Genomic DNA, 19,871 nt, shown 5'->3' on the forward strand with positions numbered 1-19,871 from the left:
TTGTTTGATCTGAACTCAAAATAATGTATGTGTATGTAATAAAGTTCTTGAAAAGGTTACAAATAGGACATGCTTAAGGTTTGATTAGTGATGGACTAATTGATCCGAGATATCAATAAGTTCACATAAAATAGAGAAAATTGTAATTTATGCACTTTCATAATATGTCAATTATCAATGTCACTTCTGAATTATTAGTGGTGTAAATGTTGCCTCTCAATTTTCAAAATGGTACATATATTTGCCCCTTCCATACCTTAAGGAAGGGGCAATACATGTATCGTTTTAAAAATTGATGGGCAACATTTACACTTGGAATGGGCAATATATGTATCACTTTTTAAAATTGAGGGGCAACATTTACATCACTAATAATTCAGGGGTGACATTGATAATCGGCATACTATGGAGGGGTATAAATTACAATTTTCCCTATAAAATACAAGTGGTAAATAGTAAAAGAGATAATTGTAGTAATAATATTGAGTGGATTTATGTAAGAATGCTACAAGGAATTTGTCATAATAGAACATGATCTTGTAATACTTAGACCCCGGGTCCAACCTCGGTAAACCTCATCCTGGTCCTTTGTCTTGGGCCCTAAGTTTTTTGCTAGGCCCGGGCTATCTATCTTGGTCCATGCCATATTCTTGGGCCACCTGGGCCATTTTCATGGGTCTCGGGCTCTGGGCTCATGGACCCAAGAACCTCATTTTTGGATCATCTTCAATATATCCATCAATTATATTAGTCAATGAATAAATTTTCAAAATAGGAATAGAACTTAGAAGAATCACATTATCAAAAAGATATAATAGTCTCACAAAGGAACTTCAAATTGCTGACCAACCAACCAAAAAAAAAGAGCACATGAGAAGTTCAACCACACGGAACACATTTCATGATGTTATTGTTGCTGATTTGGTTAGTTTTTGTTTCTAAAAGGCAAAAAGAAAAAATAAATAAGGAAAAATAAGTAAATAAATAAAGAGACCTAATTAACGACTTATTCAATCATTATTTTATGGATTATGGATCATGGTTCACATAATTATATGGACCACAAATAAAAATTACATTATTTGTGTACATAAAATACATTAGTTGAGTACTGAAAGTATATTATTTTGTATACTATCAAATAATGTACATTTAGTACACAAATAATATATTTGTAATATATTAAAAAATGTACCTTATATGATGAATACATTATTTGAGTACTGAAATTACACTATTTTATATAATGCATATTCAATATACAATGTTGTATGGTTGCCCGACTTATTAGTTTTGTGATTATTTGGGACGAATTTCAGATAGCCTTCCTATTGACACAGAACTTCACCAATGTATTATGGGCTTTGGGCAACAAATGCAACGGGCCTTAGGGCTCCATATATGAGCAAACTGGAGGCTATGGAGCAGAAGAATGTCCACTACGGAATCATCAAATTTTTAAACTAGAGATCATAAAATCATAAATAAAGTTTATATATATATATATAATTTATAAAATATAGTAGAGTAAAATGGTGATCCAAAAAAACTTTGGACATGGTAGGACTACTTGGCGGATCAAGTTTTGACCATTTGACTAGTGATATTTCACCAATTTGCTAACATACTAGAATGCAACATGAATTTCAGTTTCTAAAATAATACATTATTCATCATTCTCTATTATTTTTATTTGTCTTGTCAAACACTCAATTGTTTAGAAGGAAAGAAAAGCATAGCATTCTTTTAACACTAATTCTCCATCTTTAATTTCTTCTTCCATATTCACACTTAAGCTCATTTTATTAGTCTATATCCTAGTTATCAAACCTAATCCCTGTTATTGAGCTAATTTAAAACTAATCTCGATTTGGTTGACCCGATATGGTGGATAAATGGGTGGAACATTATTCTCATACCTAAAGGGCATGACTCATGAGTTCGATTATTGTTAATATCGGCACAATCGAGCATATCCCACAAATTCGTTGTAGGCTAGACGATTTACCTCTCATGTGTAGTTTACAGGTTATTATGCAAAAAATGCACTGATGGATTTTAATAACCCGGGTGGTCCGAATTATAAAACCCGATTAAATAATGGAGTATGACAAACTAATGGATCACAAGTATACTGCGGGGGTAAAATGTATATTGAATTATGTAATGCTATTACAGAGGTAAACAATGTAATGACAAGACAAATGTGATGAAAGTAAGTGAAGATGTCCTAACAAGACAACCAGCGAGCTTTTATATCAGCCCAAGGTGTAACTGATCCGAAGAAAACGCAAGGAAATACGCCTAACGCCCGGGCTATAACCACCGCCGCCAGACTCGGTCAGTGTGCGGACCAAAAAACCCCGCCACTAGGCTGAGGGATGACCTCGGCCCAGTGGCGGGTTCGGACGAGGATGAGCGCTGCGGCTGAGGCCGAGCCCGGACGCTCAGCGAGGCTGAGCGTGCTGCGGGCCACGCTCAGCCGAGGCTGAGCGTCGCGATCTCAGCCGCGGCTGAGCGTGGCTAGCCCGTGGCCAAGGGCTTACCTCGGCCACGTGGCTGACCCCGGGTCGTGCTTGTTCCGGTTCCCTTTTGTCCCGTTCGTGCTCCGTACCCAGTCCTAATTATTCCATCATCAGTCCCCCACTCTCTGAGTTGCGAGACTTCGACGACGAAAGAGAATAAACACGAACTATTTATAAGCCTCTCAGGTTGGGTTACTAGTACACATCTTCAGATAATGACTATGAGTTTCCCTCCTCACCTAAAAATAAAAAATAAAATCTAATATTTGAACTCTATTTTTGGTTCCTTAATTTTGTTAGTTATTGTTTCTTTTTATAGGTGAGATGATTTAATTTATGTACAGTTATTAAGAAGTCATTAGCCCCATAATTTGCAGTTGTTAATGACTTGCCATGCATGGGTTTATTCAATTTACTTGAATTGTCTACAAGAGGAAGCAATCAACTTCAGTTCAACAAAACCTGAAACCTCAGTAAAATCCATTACTTCTTATGCAGTTTATTAAAAGGACTAGACCAAAATGTACATTTTTATTGTAATTTATTGTTCACCAAAATGCAATAAATTACTTATACCCTCTAGCCAAGCTAAGTAAAATATTTGACAACACTCAATTATTTGATTAGTTTGGTGTGTGTGAAGTTTGACCATAATATTTTTTTTTTTTAATACTACTAACTCTATTATAATGCAGTATCTGTTCATAACTACTTTCTCAACCTATTGAAGCACAAGAGTCAGTATTGCCACCTCCCATATAAAGGGAAGAGTTTGATGCTACTGGACTACAAGGACACCAACCCATTAGATACTAATGGAGACCCTTTTCAAAGATTCCCTTTTAATTGGAAATCAAAATGGGTATACTTGACTTTTGCATCTTACACCACAACTAATATTTGTAGTGAGTTATTATCAATTGGTATTAAATTACATTAGCGAGTTGATTCGTAGAACGCTACTTCACTCATAAACTAGCTAGTTTTTGTGGCGTAATTAGGATATGAATTTGTATCACTAATTCAGTCACATTATACAAATAAACTTGTATAGTTTAAGTCAATCAACTTTTATACATTTTCAATCAAAAACTTCAATTTTATGAAATTTCCGAGAGGTCAACAGGGGTACGGATGCTTTATTTATCACCAGGTAGGGATGAATACTATATGGTAGCGGCAGGAAATTCTTTGGCCTTGAATCAGGATATTCAAGAAGACCAGGTTGTTCCAGCTCGATACCGTCAAGAATTCCTGACTATTGCATGGGAACAAGTTCATCTTCGAAGTATTTTTCCTTTCCAATATTTTTCTATCCCTCATTCCTTTTATCGAACATAATGATGCGAATCGAGCGTTAATGAGTTCTATTATGCAACGTCAAGCAGTATTTTTATTATTATTACCATAGCATTCGGTCGTGCCCACGTAATTTAATTCTTTTCCAGTGACTCAAAACTCTTTAACATAGTGCACTCTTTACAGTAATTAAACATTCGGCTTTAGTGCTTTATAGTATTAGTAGTATGCCTATCAAATGTCCCAATTTATTAGGTTACAAATTAGTCAACTTTGATATTTAACTTTTGGAACTTTTTTTTTTAATCACTATGAATAATTACCAAACATGGTAACATGTTTTGTCATCGAATTATTAAAAACGGTAAGTTAATTTTAAAACTCAATTATCAATTTTAAAGGTAGAGAATCAAAAGAACAAAATATATAATAGTCTAGTTATTTATACCAAATCTTATATCATGACCATTCGTATTTATTTTTTTTGAGGGTAAAAGTAGCTATTCCATTAATTCATAACATAAATCGTTTACATCAATGATCAATGAAATGGTAAACCATTCTTTACAGTCAGGCATAGAAACAACTTTTCTAACTATGCTATAGAAAACTTGAATCGCAGACTGTTTCATAACTATGAAGCTATGTTCCTTCAGGGAGCTTAAAGCTTCATCAAAGATCTGGGTTTTCGTCATCATTCTTTTTTGCTCGCCCAGGATAAGATCAACACTTGTCGAAACCAAACTAAACAATTTATGCTAATGAAAATGAAAAACTCGTGAAAGTAACGAGAGGAAAAATGCTCGTGAAACTAACGAGAGGAAAACACAATAATAGAGAAAATAAAAAGTGGGTAAAGTCAAAGTAGGGTTGGGAGTTCAAGACTACCAACACAAACCCAATACCTACCTACTATTATTTTATTCAAAGCGAGAGAAAACGGAAGAAGAAGATTTGTGGCGGTGGTCGGAGGCGAACGGAGCTGCGACGATGGTCAGGGCGGAAGAAGAGCGAGAGCAAACATAGAAGGTGACCAAAACCGCCGGTTCAAAGCTCCATTAGACTTATGACTTTGATTATGACTTTGATTTGTAAATAATTTAATACCATACACAAAGTTACATTAACATGATGGAAGTAAAGACAAGACACTCCATTCATATATGAGAATGAATTAGGACCTAGCTAAGATGTATTTAGTGTTAATTATTCAATTGATTAAGACTAAATTGTATCATAATAAAGAACACAAGGGGCGGCCGGTTTAAACCGGGGATGATGTATATGCAAAGTGACAATGAAGTATTAAGAAACCTACACAAAATGTACAAAACATTCAGTCATCAATGTATAATCCAAACTTATGAATAAATTAACATTCGAATGATACTCGAATATATAAACACTAGTTACAAACTAAATACGAGTCAAATAAAATACACCAAAAAAAAGGTGCAAATTAAAAATAAATCATCTTTTGTTTTTCTTGTTGGATATGGTGAGAATTGTATACAATTATACCAATCTAAATAAATCTAGTTTAAATAGCACTGAAACCGTCTCCAAAAAGAAGTAATTGAATTCTTTAATTTATGAAAAAACTTGCAATGCTTTGTGACTTAGCCGTCAAAGGATCACACGGCTAAGTTGTACATTGTTGACCAGCTTAAATTGAAAAAGAAGTATTTAAATTTTAAGCATAAAAATCTGTCTTGTGACCTTAGTCAACAAAATATCACAAATTTATGTTATCCATAATTGACCGGCTCAAATCGAGAATGCTAAAAGCATATGTTACCAGCAAACTACCTGACTAACTCATCAACACTACCATTGAACTAAGAGCAGTACGTATTGGTCAAAACTCAAAAAGTGGGGCATTCCTAGAATTGAACTTGCGTTTCAAAATAATGAGACCTTTGTGCCAATGAAGAATAGTGTATTGCTGCTCGCACAGGTTTAGTTCAGTAATTTAGTAGACTATATGTATTTGGAGAAGGTTAGAAGAAGAATAGTGTATTGCCATCTAGTCAGCATAGGCATTCTCTCAATGAATAAGTTGTTTTTCTTTGCCAACTCTACCTTAATTTAATATTAAGGTATTAATAATTAAAATAGATATCCTTTCAAAAAAAAATAATTAAAATAGATATTTTAATCTATCACTTCTGAAGTTTTAACTATGATTTCCGTCAATATCGGCGAACAAAATGTTCTTGATACCTATTGTGAAAAACCCCGTGCACATCAAAATAATATTTTATTTAAATATTAATATTACACCAAAATCAAATCATATCTATTATTTTTAGGCTTATGTTATATTCATCTTTTTAAAATAAGTACTAGTGTACTACGTATCTAATAACTACTTTTACTTGTCCTAATTATGCACTATCTCTGTCCAATTTTACTCATATTTTTTTAATACTACATACTCGATTACAATACAGTATTTACTCATAATTATTTTTTCAACCATCTAAAGCATAAGAGTTGAATCAATATTGCCTCCATTGAGGCTTGATTTCACAATCTTCATACGACAGTGCAACTTGATGTCACTAGACCACAAGGTTGACTTATTTATTATTATTTAATGGTCAAATTAATTATTTTTTGTTGCTTATTTTCTTTAATGTTTTTAATTTTTTAGTTTAATATTACTTTTTAATGTAGTTTCTACATATATATAATGTTTACATTAATAAACGTAATATTACAAAAAGTTAAATTTTAAATAATTCCAGTAAAGTCTCGTTAATCAAATCATACACATAAAATGGGATAAATGGAGTAATCTCTTTACATTTAATTACTTGTGACCTTTTTTGTAGTTATCTAATTAACCTCATAAATAGGTTGTGGGGAGTGATTATTAAGAAGTTTACTAGGAAACAAATAGTTCTCAAGTCTTTATTAGCATCATTATATGTTTATAAATTTTTGTATAGTGTCAATAATACCCCATATACAACTATGTATGCTATATTTATTATATCATATATTATTGACAAACACCGACATTGCTTGTCGCTTAGTTGACTAGGATGACTCTTGTAAGAAGTGTAAAGGTGACCATCAGATTTTTCGACTAGCCAAGCTGGCCCAGTAACACTATAGAATTTGAAAAATGACTTTCGAAAGTCATTTTTCGGATTTTTAAATAGACCCTAAATATTGGTATATGTTTATGAATTTTATATGGAGTTAATAATACACATTTTATATAGTATTATTGTTTAGTGTGATAACATGGCACTTTTAGATTGTTCTTGAGGAATCACTTTTTCTCTATACATATCAATATGGCTATATATAAAAAAAATTCATCTTACTGTATTTTTTTCTACCAAATAAAAATTTGTCATAATATATAATATTTACTATACTGTTCCATTAAAAGAATATTAAAGCGTTGCGCTAGGGATTACATGCCAAAAATTCCGTTGACAGGGGTACATGGTGCTCACGTGCAGGTCAGTCAAGTAAGTTATGCTATATATTAGTGTTAACGATATTATTCAAACGAATGTGACAATTGAAAGGATGTTTCATGTGCTGCTTGTCCATTCGGATATGGTCCACTTCTTGATCTCAAAGATAAAATAAAAATAAAAATAAAAAATCACACTAATGACTAATGAGGTAAAGAAAAATGTTGGATATTGCCATATATGCCTTGTATATTCCCATCAATAAAGAATGCTCAACATAGCATTTTTATTGGCAAATATCATTTTTAGTCCCTCAGTTATTGACAAATATGCAATGTCACCCATAATTTTCAATTATAAGAAATTTGGTCTTTCAATTATTTCAATCGTAGCCAATTTAGTCCTTCCGTGAAATTGCTCTTTAACAATCGTTTAAGGCATGAAATTTTTTGGAATTTCAGTCTCCACTAATTTCTCCCTCCAATTTCTTCCATTTCTTAAGCCATTTACACAAAGTTATTCTACCCTAGCCATTCCAAAACGCTAACACCATAATCCTAACCCAACCAAATACTTGGTCATACTAGATTGGGTGACAATATGAAAACGGGTCGGGAGTGGCGGAAAGAGATGAAGGGAATGGTGACAGGTGGTGTGCATGACGGCATCCTAAATTCATGAAATATTCCTGAAATGAAATAGATTGAAAGGAATAATTACAATTGTTCAAACAGTGAACTAGGGTTCATTGAATACTCTACAAGTATATTTCCATCTAAAAAAAACAGTGAATCGTCATAAAGGGAGCAAGATCATAAATTAATGGAAATGAACTACAATTCCTCTTCCATTGATCACAAGCTCAAAACATGCATCAATATATGTAGAAAATGATATAATTGCATGCAAATTAGTGTTATCGTTGTAGTCGAAGTTTTTTTCCACTTGCATTTAGTCGTGATCCTGCAATACCCTCAATCCTTCATCTTTGTGGCCACAACCTCCCACAAAGCCTTGGAAGTGTAGTGCTTAGCGGAGGCAAAGTCTCACTCCAACCCTATTCAATATAAAGGTCCTTCGTCTACTGGTTGTTCCACGGCGAAACCCGCATAAAAAACTCGCCGCTCTGCCAACCCAACCCGCTGGCTGCAAAAGCAATTTGCAGTGTCAAACAAAGATGGAGCATCAACAACACAAACATAGTTTGGTGGTGGCAAAACGGTCCTTCACTAACGCCAAGACTTTCACTATCATTGTTTCTACCACCACTATGCCCATCACCTTTCACCCTTCCGTACCTTTATCTCTTTCCGCCACTCCCATTTTCAAATTTCTACCACCACCTTTTACCCTCCCGTTTCTTCATCTCTTTCCGCCACTCCCATTTTCAAATTTTTACCACCAATTGAAGAAATGGTATAAGAAACTGGTGGAAAGAGATGAAGGGTAGGGAAGAAATTGAGTGAGATATTTAGTGGGGAGTGAAATTTCAAAAAAGTCTATACCGAGAACAAATAGACTAAATTGACTACAATTAAAATAATTGAATGACTAAATTTCTTAAAATTAAAAATTGAGAACAAAAATTCTATATCTATCAATAATTGAAGGACTAAAAGTGTGGTTTTTATATTTGAGCAAAAACTTTTAAGGATCATTAGCCAAATTTCAATTGGTGTAGAGCCTACTATGTATTGCTCACCAAAAAAAAAAAAACAAGAGCTTACTATGTATTATTTTATATTTAGGGTAAACCATTAATTTCCGCAACGAAATAAATGCAAATTTCCTAAAAGTGAATAAATCTCGAAATTTCTTTTACGCACAGAAATATATAAAAACTCCGTAGTTACTATATTGATTCTCTTCTCAAAGTAGTTGAAAAACAAAACCCTAAGGTGGTTCTCTGCAAGAACAATCGCCGCCGGCTTGATCTTTCTCTCAACTTCACCCTACTATAGTACTATACCCTTCACAGCGGTTCTCACTCTCTATCAGTTCTGCGCTCTCTGGTTTATCAAGCCTCTTTCTTGAAATTCCATTGTTTTTGAATTGTTCAACCATTTGCAGTAATTTACGCAAAATAAGTGATTTTTATGGTTCTTAGATGTTTGATCACAGAGGGTTCATAATTTTTACTTAGAAAACCAACATATATTAAAGTTTGTATAATCAAAGATTGGATTTTTATGAGCTGAAAGTCTTGATTTTTAGGTTTTTACATGTGAGTATTGATTATTTTAGGGTTCAGATTACAGAGTTGTTGGTTTCATAGCCCTTTTTTCGGTCGTTTTTAGGGTTAGTGGTGTTGGCTGTGGGATTTTGAGAAATTGGTGAGTTTGCTGAGCTTGTGAATATGTTATCTGAATTCAGTAGGAGGCCAATGATGGGAAACAATGAAAACTCGTTTGGAGATGATTTTGAGAAGGAGATAGGGCTTTTGCTTTCTGAACAGCGTCGTCACGAGGCTGAGGCTGATGATCTTGAAAAGGAACTTAATTTATATAGAAGTGGCTCAGCTCCTCCTACTGTGGAGGGTTCTTTTACTGCAGTTGGTGGTTTGTTTAAACATGGAGGTGGGGGTGGTGGCAGTGGAGTTGGAGGGAGTTCCACCATTCAGGATTTCGCTCGGAACAAAAATGGGAATAGTTTCATATCAGAAGAGGAGCTTAGGTCAGACCCTGCTTACTTGTCTTACTATTATGCTAATGTGAATCTGAACCCTAGGTTGCCTCCTCCTCTGATGTCCAAAGAGGATTGGAGGTTTGCACAGCGGTTACAAGGAGGGAACTCTGCAATAGGGGATAGGAGGAAAGTAAACAAGAATGATGGTGCCATGGTTGGTAGGTCACTATTTTCCATGCCACCAGGATTTAACTCAAAGAAAGAGGAGACTGAGAATGAATCAGACAAATTACAGGGTTCAGTTGAGTGGGGTGGGGATGGACTGATTGGTTTGCAGGGATTAGAATTGGGTACCAAACAAAAGAGCATTGCTGAGATATTTCAGGTGCATATATGAACAGTTATATGTCTTTGTCTATGTCTAATTTCTGTTTTACTATTGAATGTTTTAGGTAAACAGATTGAGTTTCACCATTTGATGCTTTGAAATGTGAATTAGGGAGTATATTTGTTGCTTGGAAGTTCCTGTCTCTGTCCGGCCACTTTATTGTTAGTTGGTGAATGTTGCAGAGGGATGCTAAGCAACTTTGCTTGATCTTTTGCCTGTTTGATTGTTGTATAAGGCTGTTTTGTTTGATCAAACTAAACTAGATTGCTTAATAGATTTTTGGGTTTTGAGTAATTCCAGCCAATTATTTGTGCTTGAAAATTTGTATTATCATGGCCTGGCCTATATACATATATATTCTTGGTACATCATATTGGGTGGGTGGGTTGATGTTGATGGACTTTTATTTGTTCCAATATATTATCATATAACAAATGAGAGGTATATTTGGCCTCAAATAATTATTGGAAAATATATATGCATTTATTCTTATTTGGTTTCCTGAACAAAGCATTGCCTTTTTTATTCCATGAAGGAAATACTTTTGTTTGCCCATCAGTGTTAAACTTATAATTTTTTTGTTCCAAGTAAGGACTTCTTAAGCATTTGCCTATTGTTTTTAAACAGTTATATAGGTAGGTTGTGGGCAACCATATTGGATTTTTTGCCATTTGCCTGCCTTGAGCATTTCTTATTATTGACAAATTGCATTAGGGCGTTATTTTGTTCTTTAATTATTTTGTCTATTTGTCTTGAGAATGGTCAATGCTCAATTATCATTTTGGCTGGTTTACTTGTGGTTCATGTAGAATGATTTGAACCGTGTTCCTGCATCTGGTGGTCGCCTTTCACGCCCAGCAAGCCGTAATGCATTTGATGCTAGTGATGATAACTTGAATACTGCAGAACCTGATATTTCTCACCTTCGTCATGACATTTCATCATTAGACCCATTAAGGTCTGCAGCAAATGCCCAGGGTTCATCTGTTCAACATGTAGGACCTGCCTCATCATATTCATATGCTGCTGTTGTGGGTGCTTCATTGTCAAGAAGCACCACTCCCGATGCTCAACGTGTTGCTACTGCTCCTAGTCCTTGCATTACTCCTATTGGTGGTGGGAGGATTGCTACATCAGAGAAAAAAAGTATTAATAGTCCAAAAACATTTAATGGTGTCACTTCTCATACAAATGAGCCCACAGATCTGGTTGCTGCTTTGTCTAGTATGAACCTTTCAAATGGTATGGTAGCTGAATATAATTGCTTTTCTTGTATTGGAAATAATAGTGGTGACAGTGTGGATTATCTATTTAACTTTGCAGGTAGTCAGAGTAATGCAAAACAGCATGCTTACTTGAAGAAATCTGAATCTGCACATTATAATATTCCTTCAGCTTCTCAGCTGACTAAAGCACAGTACACTGAGGCCGGTGCTAGCAACATTGATGACCTTCATAGTTCTATTCTCCAATCTGACCTTCACAAATCTGCTGTTAACTCTAATAACTCATACCTAAAAGGATCTCCGACTTCAACGCTCAATGGTGGAGCTGGGTTACTTTCTCATCATCTGAATTTGGATAGTTCCAATACACCATATTCAGGTTATGGTTTGAGTGGCAATTCTGCAAATTCAATGTCGAGTCAGCACGGCAACTTTAATCTTCCACCCTTATTTGAAAATGCTGCAGCAGCATCTGCTATGGGTGTTCCAGGAATGGACTCAAGAATGTTGGCTGGAGTAAATTTGAACGCTGCTGCCGCTGAGCAGTATCTTGGTAGGATGGGAAATCAGATGGCTGGTGGTGCTTTGCAGGCACAATTTATGGATCCAGTATATGCTCAGTACTTAGTTCAGTTTGCAGCACTTAATGATCCCTCCATGGATCGGAGTTATATGGGCAATTCATATATGGACTTGCTTCAGAAAGCTTATGTTGGCAACATGCTATCTCCTCAGAAATCACAGTATGGTGTTCCATTGAATAGCAAAAGCATGGGTTCTAGTCATCATGGCTACTATGGGAATCCTGCATTTGGTGCAGGTTTCTCATATCCTGGGAGTCCATTGGCAAGTCCTGTAATTCCAAACTCTCCTATAGGACCTGGAAGTCCTATGAGGCACAGTGATCATAGTATGAGATTTTCTGGAGGATTGAGAAATTTAGGTGCAAGTGTTGGAGGATCCTGGAACTTGGATAACATGGAAGGCAGTTTTCCATCCTCTCTTCTGGAAGAGTTCAAGAGCAATAAAACTAAATGTTTTGAGCTATCAGAGATTGCTGGTCATGTTGTTGAGTTCAGGTGTGTAACTCTTTTATATAGTAAGGATTGAGCCTTAGTAATTATTCAGCACCAACATATTTGTTTATTTTATGATCAGTGCTGACCAATACGGGAGCCGATTCATTCAGCAAAAATTAGAGACTGCCACAGCAGAAGAGAAAAACATGGTTTTCCAGGAAATTATTCCTCATGCAATTACACTGATGACTGATGTCTTTGGTAACTATGTAATCCAAAAGGTATGTAGTATTCCTCTTCCTGGATTCTACGGAATATGTATTATTGATTAGCACCTCCTCATGATGTAGTGTGTGCTTTATTCCTTAACTATATTAAGTAAAGTTGCTGTAACTATCAATTTTTCATTTCAGTTTTTTGAACATGGAATGGCAACTCAGAGGAGAGAACTAGCTAACAAGCTCTTTGGGAGTGTATTAACATTAAGCCTTCAAATGTATGGCTGTCGAGTGATCCAGAAGGTACAGCAAGCAGTATTGCAAGATGCACTTGCCTGTAAAGGGCCTCTCTGAAATTGTTGGATGTATCATTGAATATAAATATGATATTATTTTTTGGAATAATGTAAAACAATCAAGTAAATGGGTTTGCTAGAGTTTTGGTTTTATGTTGGTTCTCTTATGTTTCTTGTTTTTACTGAATAAGCACTTATTCATGTTGATAACTTGGTAATAACGAAACATGCTATTTGATTTTATTATTCAAGTTGCATTGATAATGGAATTTTGCTATTGAACAGGCAATAGAAGTAGTTGATGTGGACCAAAAGATTAAGATGGTTGAGGAGCTTGATGATCATGTTATGCGTTGTGTACGTGATCAGAATGGGAATCATGTAATCCAGAAGTGTATTGAATGTGTGCCAGAAGATCACATTCAATTTATTATTTCAACATTTTTTGGTCAAGTTGTGACGCTATCTACTCATCCATATGGATGTCGAGTAATACAGGTAGAAGGATAATGGCCTCTGATTGCATTTTTTTAAAATAGATTTGCTATTTTCAGGATGCATTATTAATTTATTTGGCAGAGAGTACTAGAACACTGCAACGATCCACAAACCCAAAGTAAAGTCATGGAAGAGATTCTAGGATCTGTAAGCTCATTGGCACAGGATCAGTATGGTAATTATGTTGTACAGGTATGGAGTGCTTTTCTGCAATCTTTTATTATGGACTTGTATTGCTACTGCTACTTCTTAAAATATGCATTGATAAGCATTAAGCAAATACTCTTAGTCTGATACTTCTATGTTCCAGTGATACAAGTGTTTTACTGTTCCAGGTTGTGTGGTAACCTTCTTTTCTTACAATTAATAACATTTCGAACAATCAATAGATTATCTTGGAATAGTTTGTGATGCTCATTATATTGATTTAAGTTTTTGACCATGTAATACAACTTTGGACAAGGAATAGGGTGATTTCCTGTTTCCAAATAATTTTAGTTTTCTTATTTAATTCTTTGAAGAATTGAAGTTCATGTCTTACATTGGGTATTCTATATATAGCATTTGACAGTGAGAGTTTGGTCTTTTATGTCACCTATTTAGTAGTGGTAATTTAATCTTCTATGTTAAACATACTTTTGTAGTCAACCTCATTTTGATGTGAGAATGGTACTCGTGTGTTCAGAATGCTCATATATTCACTTGACTTACAAGTTTTTTTCAATAAAATGAACAACTGTAACAGCATGTACTGGAGCATGGAAAGCCGCATGAGAGATCTACTATTATTAAGGAATTAGCTGGTAAGATTGTTCAAATGAGCCAGCAGAAGTTTGCCTCGAATGTTGTAGAGAAATGCTTGACATTCGGTAATCCTAGTGAAAGACAACTTCTTGTGAATGAGATGCTGGGCACAACTGATGAAAATGAGCCACTTCAGGTTTGTCAATTTTATTCTGCTTCATCATCATGCTTTGTCAATTCCCGCTTGTTTCATAATCATCAGCTGCCATTATTGTTTCATGGCTGAAAACAATTATATTTCTTGATGATTCATATTCATCAGCTGCCATCCTTGATGATTTGATAAAGTATGACCTTGACGGGGTGTATGAATTACCCGTATTTCTTTTTGTGTAGGCGATGATGAAAGATCAGTTTGCAAATTACGTTGTACAAAAAGTTTTGGAAACTTGCAGTGATCAGGAGCGCGAACTGATCCTTTCACGCATAAAAGTCCACTTGAATGCTTTGAAGAAATACACCTACGGGAAGCACATTGTCGCACGTGTTGAGAAACTCGTTGCTGCCGGGGGTGAGTAAATTCTTCCCTTCTCGCCGACTCTCGTCCTTTCTTCAGGACGTTGTAGAGAACTCATTCCCTAATTATTACTTTCGTCGTCAATGCAGAAAGGAGAATGGCTGCTCAGACTCCAAACCCCGCATAGATCTTCATAGAAAAGAAAGATGTACAGCTAACCGAGGCTAGTTTGAGCTGCCTCTCTCCCTTTCTTTTCTCGATACCTAGTTGTTCTCTGGCCTCCCCGCCCTCGTTCCGTGATTTGTGATTGCAAATAAAGTTGTTGCTCCTACTAGAGATCTCTGTACATTATGTAGCTTAAAGAAGTCTATACACAGAACTAAGTAAAGCTTAAAGCCAGGCTGTTACATATTCTGATGGCTGTTGCAGAGGAAGTGAAGCTTCTAAACCATGTAAAAATGATACCAGGCCATAGTAGTTTTTATATAATCAACGTGACTGTACAAATGTTACCATGTTGAGAGATATTTGATGTTTTAGGCAAGGCTGGCCAGAGTTTTCATGTATGCTACTTAGTACTTACCATCTTCTTTTAATGCTGAGTTATATGTTTTCTATGCCTCAATCTTATCTGCTAAAAGCCCAATGTTGTTTGATTGGAGAAAGTATTAATTACTCCGTATTAATTTTGGTATTACTTTAAGATTAGACCGCATGCTTGGTAACTTCAAAATTTTAAGATTAACTTTTAGTGAGAGTAAATTTTAAGATTAACTTTTAGTGAGAGTGACTTATTAGTTTTTTTAATTTTAGTGAGAGTGACTTATTAGTTTTTTTAATTTGAGTTAGTTAGTTATGGAGAATTTAGATTGATTTATTAGTTTTATTAGTTTGAGTTGGTTAATTATGTTATTTTGTGATTATTTTACAGTTAGGGTCACAACTTGAGATTTTTATCTCAGGTAATAGTTGTAGTTTGTTAATCCATCTAAATGATCAAACATCACTTGTATGATTTTATTACGAGTGTAATCGAGTTCTATTACATGTAGTCTGAAATTTTATTCTTACACTTTTATTTTCTGACGTGACAGACTGGTTATTTTCATCATGTAGATCTCAAGAAAAATAATCTACATAAAGAATTTGAGAGTAAGTAAAATTTGAAAATGAATTCTGGGAGTCCATATAATAATTTCCATTTTCATTAACCGAATTGAATTGGAATGAACATTGGAAAATAGTGCCCAAAGAGAAGAATAAACATATGTAAAAAGGTTGCAATTTGATAACATCAATCATCATCTTCTTCAACAATCTTTTGCCCAAAGCCTCTTGGTCCAGCTCTAGCTCTACTTACAATCTTCCCCTTTTTCCCACTCTTCTTCTTCTTCTTAGCTGCCTCTTCCTTTTCAAACTTGTCACTCTCCCTCTTCTGCAAGTAATCTGTCACAGATATGTAGACAACCTGCAAGAGGAAGAAAAAGAAAAACATGAGCCTACCAAAATCTACAAATAAAAAATTCATCACATTTTTCATTTGACTGACTCGAAAAATTCGCATTCACTGTCAAAGATGTGTATTAACTATTAAGTAAACTCCGCTTTGTAATCATAGCCAACAAAATATTACAATGTGTTAAACCAGTTAAGATTGTCTTTAACACTCAAATCAATAAGGTCATAGCACTATAATTGGAATCAAATTTGTAACAAGTCTAACCAATTTAGTTGAGATTGCTAATCTATTACATTTTCAGGGAAGCTCAGTAATAAGTTTGGTATGAACAAATTAGAATTCAGGTGAAAGAAGGTTCGCATATGAACTTTACCCCGGCAGTGAGAACGGATAAGCCGACGAAAGCAATCAAAAGCAGTGTTGATATGACGGATGACGTTCCGCCATCGGCCGTCGAAGCTATTTCCGGGGAATTCAGGACCGCGTCTGCTTCTGAGAGCAGAAAATTCTCCGAGAAAGCAGAGATTCTCCCTCCATTCCGGCGAGAATGGGAAATCTTCTTGGAGGAAAGTTTGGATGGTGAAGTTACAGGGAAGAGAGGTGAGATACGAGAGCTGTAGACGGTGAGCGATTGAAGCGGTTTAAGTGGTGGCAGCAGCGGCGGCGACGACGGTGGAGAGAGAAACAGAGATAGACACGAAACAGCCATGTCTCATCTCATCCGCCACTCCTCTCTCTCAGTCTCTGAGATTCAATTGCGTTCTAATCTCGTCGTGGGCTTTCTATTGGGCTATTTTAATGGGCTTCTTTATATGATTTACGGCCCAATTCGATGGACCCACTTTAACAAAGTACGAACGTTGATACTCCTTTACTTCATCAACGGTGTAAACTGCTCTGCCGGTGCCGCCTTCCAATCCAGACCCTTCTTTATAATAAGATTAATTCAAATTTGGTTCGAAATAAGCTCTCAATATTTGATAGAAAGGCCATCCATGTTCACAATTTAAAAATTATATATTCACAAATTTAGAATTTTATGTTCATAATTTTAAAACTCTATATTCACCATTTTAAATCTCAATATACAAAATTATATTACTCAATATTCACAATTTTTAAACTCTATTCACAATTTTGTTATATAGATTCAAAAATTGTGTTATACTATTGAATATAAAGTTCTGAAATTGTGAATATAGAGTTCTAAAATTGTGAATATAGAGTTTTAAAATTGTGAACATAGACCTGGATCCACCGTGCAAGGTAGACCGTGATACATGGCATAACAACTGAAAGCTTAGTATATACATACAAGAAATATTTTTCGGACCTTATAATTACATTGATAACACCCTTATCAGCTACATGAAGAGTTTCCTATGTCGTTCGATCTCTCTACTGTGAAATTAATTTGAATTTAGTTTGACTTACTCCTACAAAAGTTGGCAAGAATTGATAGATATGTCTTACCTAAAACTCTTTAATATTACACATACATATAAGCATTGATCCTCCAATCTTGTAATTATATTAACAATATGCTTACCCACAATCTTACACTAATTATTGTAAGAATTATAGTTGACATCGCTAAAGTATTTGCTAAATATTTATTTTTTTAAAATTCAATATATAATATTTATTACATAATTATAATGCCCCCATAGAAAAAAAAAATATCATGATCTGCAAAAGAATGATTAAATAGATCAGAGGCAATTGACCTGTGAAATGAAAATGACAATTTAATGGCTTTGGGGTATTGTGTTAAGTTGGCATTAAGTCATTAACTTAATTATTTCATTGTCTTCATTTGTTATGGATAATTATCCACTTAAATGTCGTTTTCCCCATTTTTATATTTAATCAATGTGTCATCTTCACCAATGATTTATAAACTCCTTTATTTAATATAATACCAAACAATTTTTACTTTGGAATACTCCCTAATGGGAGCTAAAATTTTGAACTAATTAAGAAAACTATTGCCTATTGGTAACCTAGCGGTTTATAATCATCTTTAACTTTGTATCAAGTGATTTAGGTAAAGTCTTCCCTTAAAGAGTGTCTAATATGAAATGGGATAACCACGAATAAATTGACCGAACAAATAATTTGGAAACTAATTTTCAAAAAAATAATAATAATAATTTGAAAACTACAAGGTCTCAACGTTTAATTTTTTGTAGGAATTGTCTATGACCTTCTTGGTTTGAAGCGGTTAGATATGCACAATTTATGCTTGTTTACTTCATTGTTTTTATTTGACAATTATGGTCACGAGACGAACTTCACTCGGAGTCATTTTCAGGTATTGGTTGCAGGAAGACTACAAAATTTAAATTTATTAGTAAAACTAGTATTTTCGCCCGTGCGTTGCACGGAATGGATTTGTTATAATATTTTAAGAATATTTGGATCGATATACAATTACATAATTTGTAATTAACATCGAATATTATATAGCGCAATTAATGAAATTGGTTGGATTGATTATGTTTTCTGATGTTTTCCTAGCTTGAATTAGAGCAAATAATTGTCCAACATTCGTGCGATGACATCGAATATTATATAGCGCAATTTATTTTTATTATATATTTAGATATTAAAAATAAAGATGAAATTATAAAAAAATTTCTAATATTGAACGTATACATTTATTTGATTATAAGATTAGTGCAAAAGTATTACACAATTAATTGAATAATATATGACTTGTTTGTTTACAATTATCATAAAATATCGATATGTAATTATATTATTACTAAAATAAATATGAGAAAAATGGAAAATAATTTAATTATATTATATTATGTAATATGACCAATGTTTAGCTTAATTACCATAATAATTATTAGACAATTATTATTAATCAATTACACTAATATATGTGCAATTATACTTTTATACCTTAAGTATATTCATTTTCACCATATCACATTTAGTTTTTCTTCCTCCTCCATTTTTGAATAAATTAATTGTAATTATTATAAAAAATATAATAACCCATGTTTAATTAATTTTTTAAAGTTTAAATAACTTAGAGTTTTCAAAAGGATGGTGTAATTATTTTTTTTAAGTTTTTAAATAATTTTCAGTCAATTTTCATTTAATTAGTAATAACCTTTTACTTTTCCAATTTGTCTAATTTCCGTTTCCTTTTCTATTAGAATCTTTTTATATTTTCAATCAATTAGTAAAATCAGTTTTCTTTTCCATTTTATCTTTACTATTGTTTGGGCGCGAATTTTACAAAGGATGATTTTATTTTTATTAATAATAGTATAGATATAGAAGTATAGATAAGTATTCGAAATATTATTATTTGTGTAAATAATAATTAGTAAATTATTTTTCTTATAAAACTACTCATAGTTTTCAAGGAATTTTCTTATATATTTATTATGCAGAATTTGTTTCCATTATTCTCACAATTATAATGGTTTAATTATTCTCAAAATTTGGTAAATAAAATTTTGTTACCAATTAAACTTTATTAATTTTTTTTACCAATTAATTAGTAATATTAGTTTGTGCAGGAAAGTTGAAGAGGATGATTTTACTTTTATTAATAGTATTGATATGTGAATATAAAAACAATATATTACCAATTAATA

At 33.8% G+C, this 19,871-nt stretch overlaps 2 protein-coding genes across 3 annotated transcripts; one reads left to right on the plus strand and one right to left on the minus strand.

Annotated features, from left to right (window-relative positions):
• The first annotated feature begins 9,122 nt into the window (after nt 1-9,122).
• LOC116003805 (pumilio homolog 1-like) lies at nt 9,123-15,417 on the plus strand. Of its 2 annotated transcripts, XM_031243743.1 has the most exons (10): nt 9,123-10,271; nt 11,084-11,516; nt 11,598-12,579; nt 12,659-12,800; nt 12,933-13,040; nt 13,319-13,531; nt 13,613-13,723; nt 14,277-14,471; nt 14,672-14,846; nt 14,942-15,417. In XM_031243743.1, the coding sequence occupies exons 1-10, from the start codon at nt 9,618-9,620 to the stop codon at nt 14,977-14,979; spliced, it is 3,051 nt and encodes a 1,016-aa protein (XP_031099603.1). In that variant the 5' UTR covers nt 9,123-9,617; the 3' UTR covers nt 14,980-15,417. The 2 variants fall into 2 exon arrangements, with proteins under 2 accessions (XP_031099603.1, XP_031099602.1); XM_031243742.1 differs by having other exon boundaries at nt 11,084-12,579.
• Nucleotides 15,418-15,972: 555 nt separating this feature from the next.
• On the minus strand, nt 15,973-17,000 carry LOC116004940. Its single transcript, XM_031245141.1, has 2 exons — nt 16,625-17,000; nt 15,973-16,260 (listed from the first exon to the last, which is right to left on the minus strand). Exons 1-2 carry the CDS (start codon nt 16,958-16,960, stop codon nt 16,087-16,089), a joined length of 510 nt encoding a protein of 169 aa, XP_031101001.1. The 5' UTR covers nt 16,961-17,000; the 3' UTR covers nt 15,973-16,086.
• Between the last annotated feature and the right edge of the window lie 2,871 nt (nt 17,001-19,871).

The sequence above is a fragment of the Ipomoea triloba genome, chromosome 14, assembly GCF_003576645.1.
Source record: "Ipomoea triloba cultivar NCNSP0323 chromosome 14, ASM357664v1".
Taxonomy (NCBI): Eukaryota; Viridiplantae; Streptophyta; class Magnoliopsida; order Solanales; family Convolvulaceae; genus Ipomoea; species Ipomoea triloba.

Bases quoted from the DNA above. Each gene is read 5' to 3' on its own strand.
- LOC116003805 (XM_031243742.1), top strand. From the start codon at position 9,618: ATGTTATCTGAATTCAGTAGGAGGCCAATGATGGGAAACAATGAAAAC. The intron at 13,041-13,318 runs GTACAGCAAGCA...GCTATTGAACAG, and splicing joins GCTGTCGAGTGATCCAGAAG to GCAATAGAAGTAGTTGATGT. The intron at 14,472-14,671 runs GTTTGTCAATTT...CTTTTTGTGTAG, and splicing joins ATGAAAATGAGCCACTTCAG to GCGATGATGAAAGATCAGTT.
- LOC116004940 (XM_031245141.1), bottom strand. From the start codon at position 16,960: ATGGCTGTTTCGTGTCTATCTCTGTTTCTCTCTCCACCGTCGTCGCCG. The intron at 16,261-16,624 runs GTAAAGTTCATA...TTCCTCTTGCAG, and splicing joins TATCCGTTCTCACTGCCGGG to GTTGTCTACATATCTGTGAC.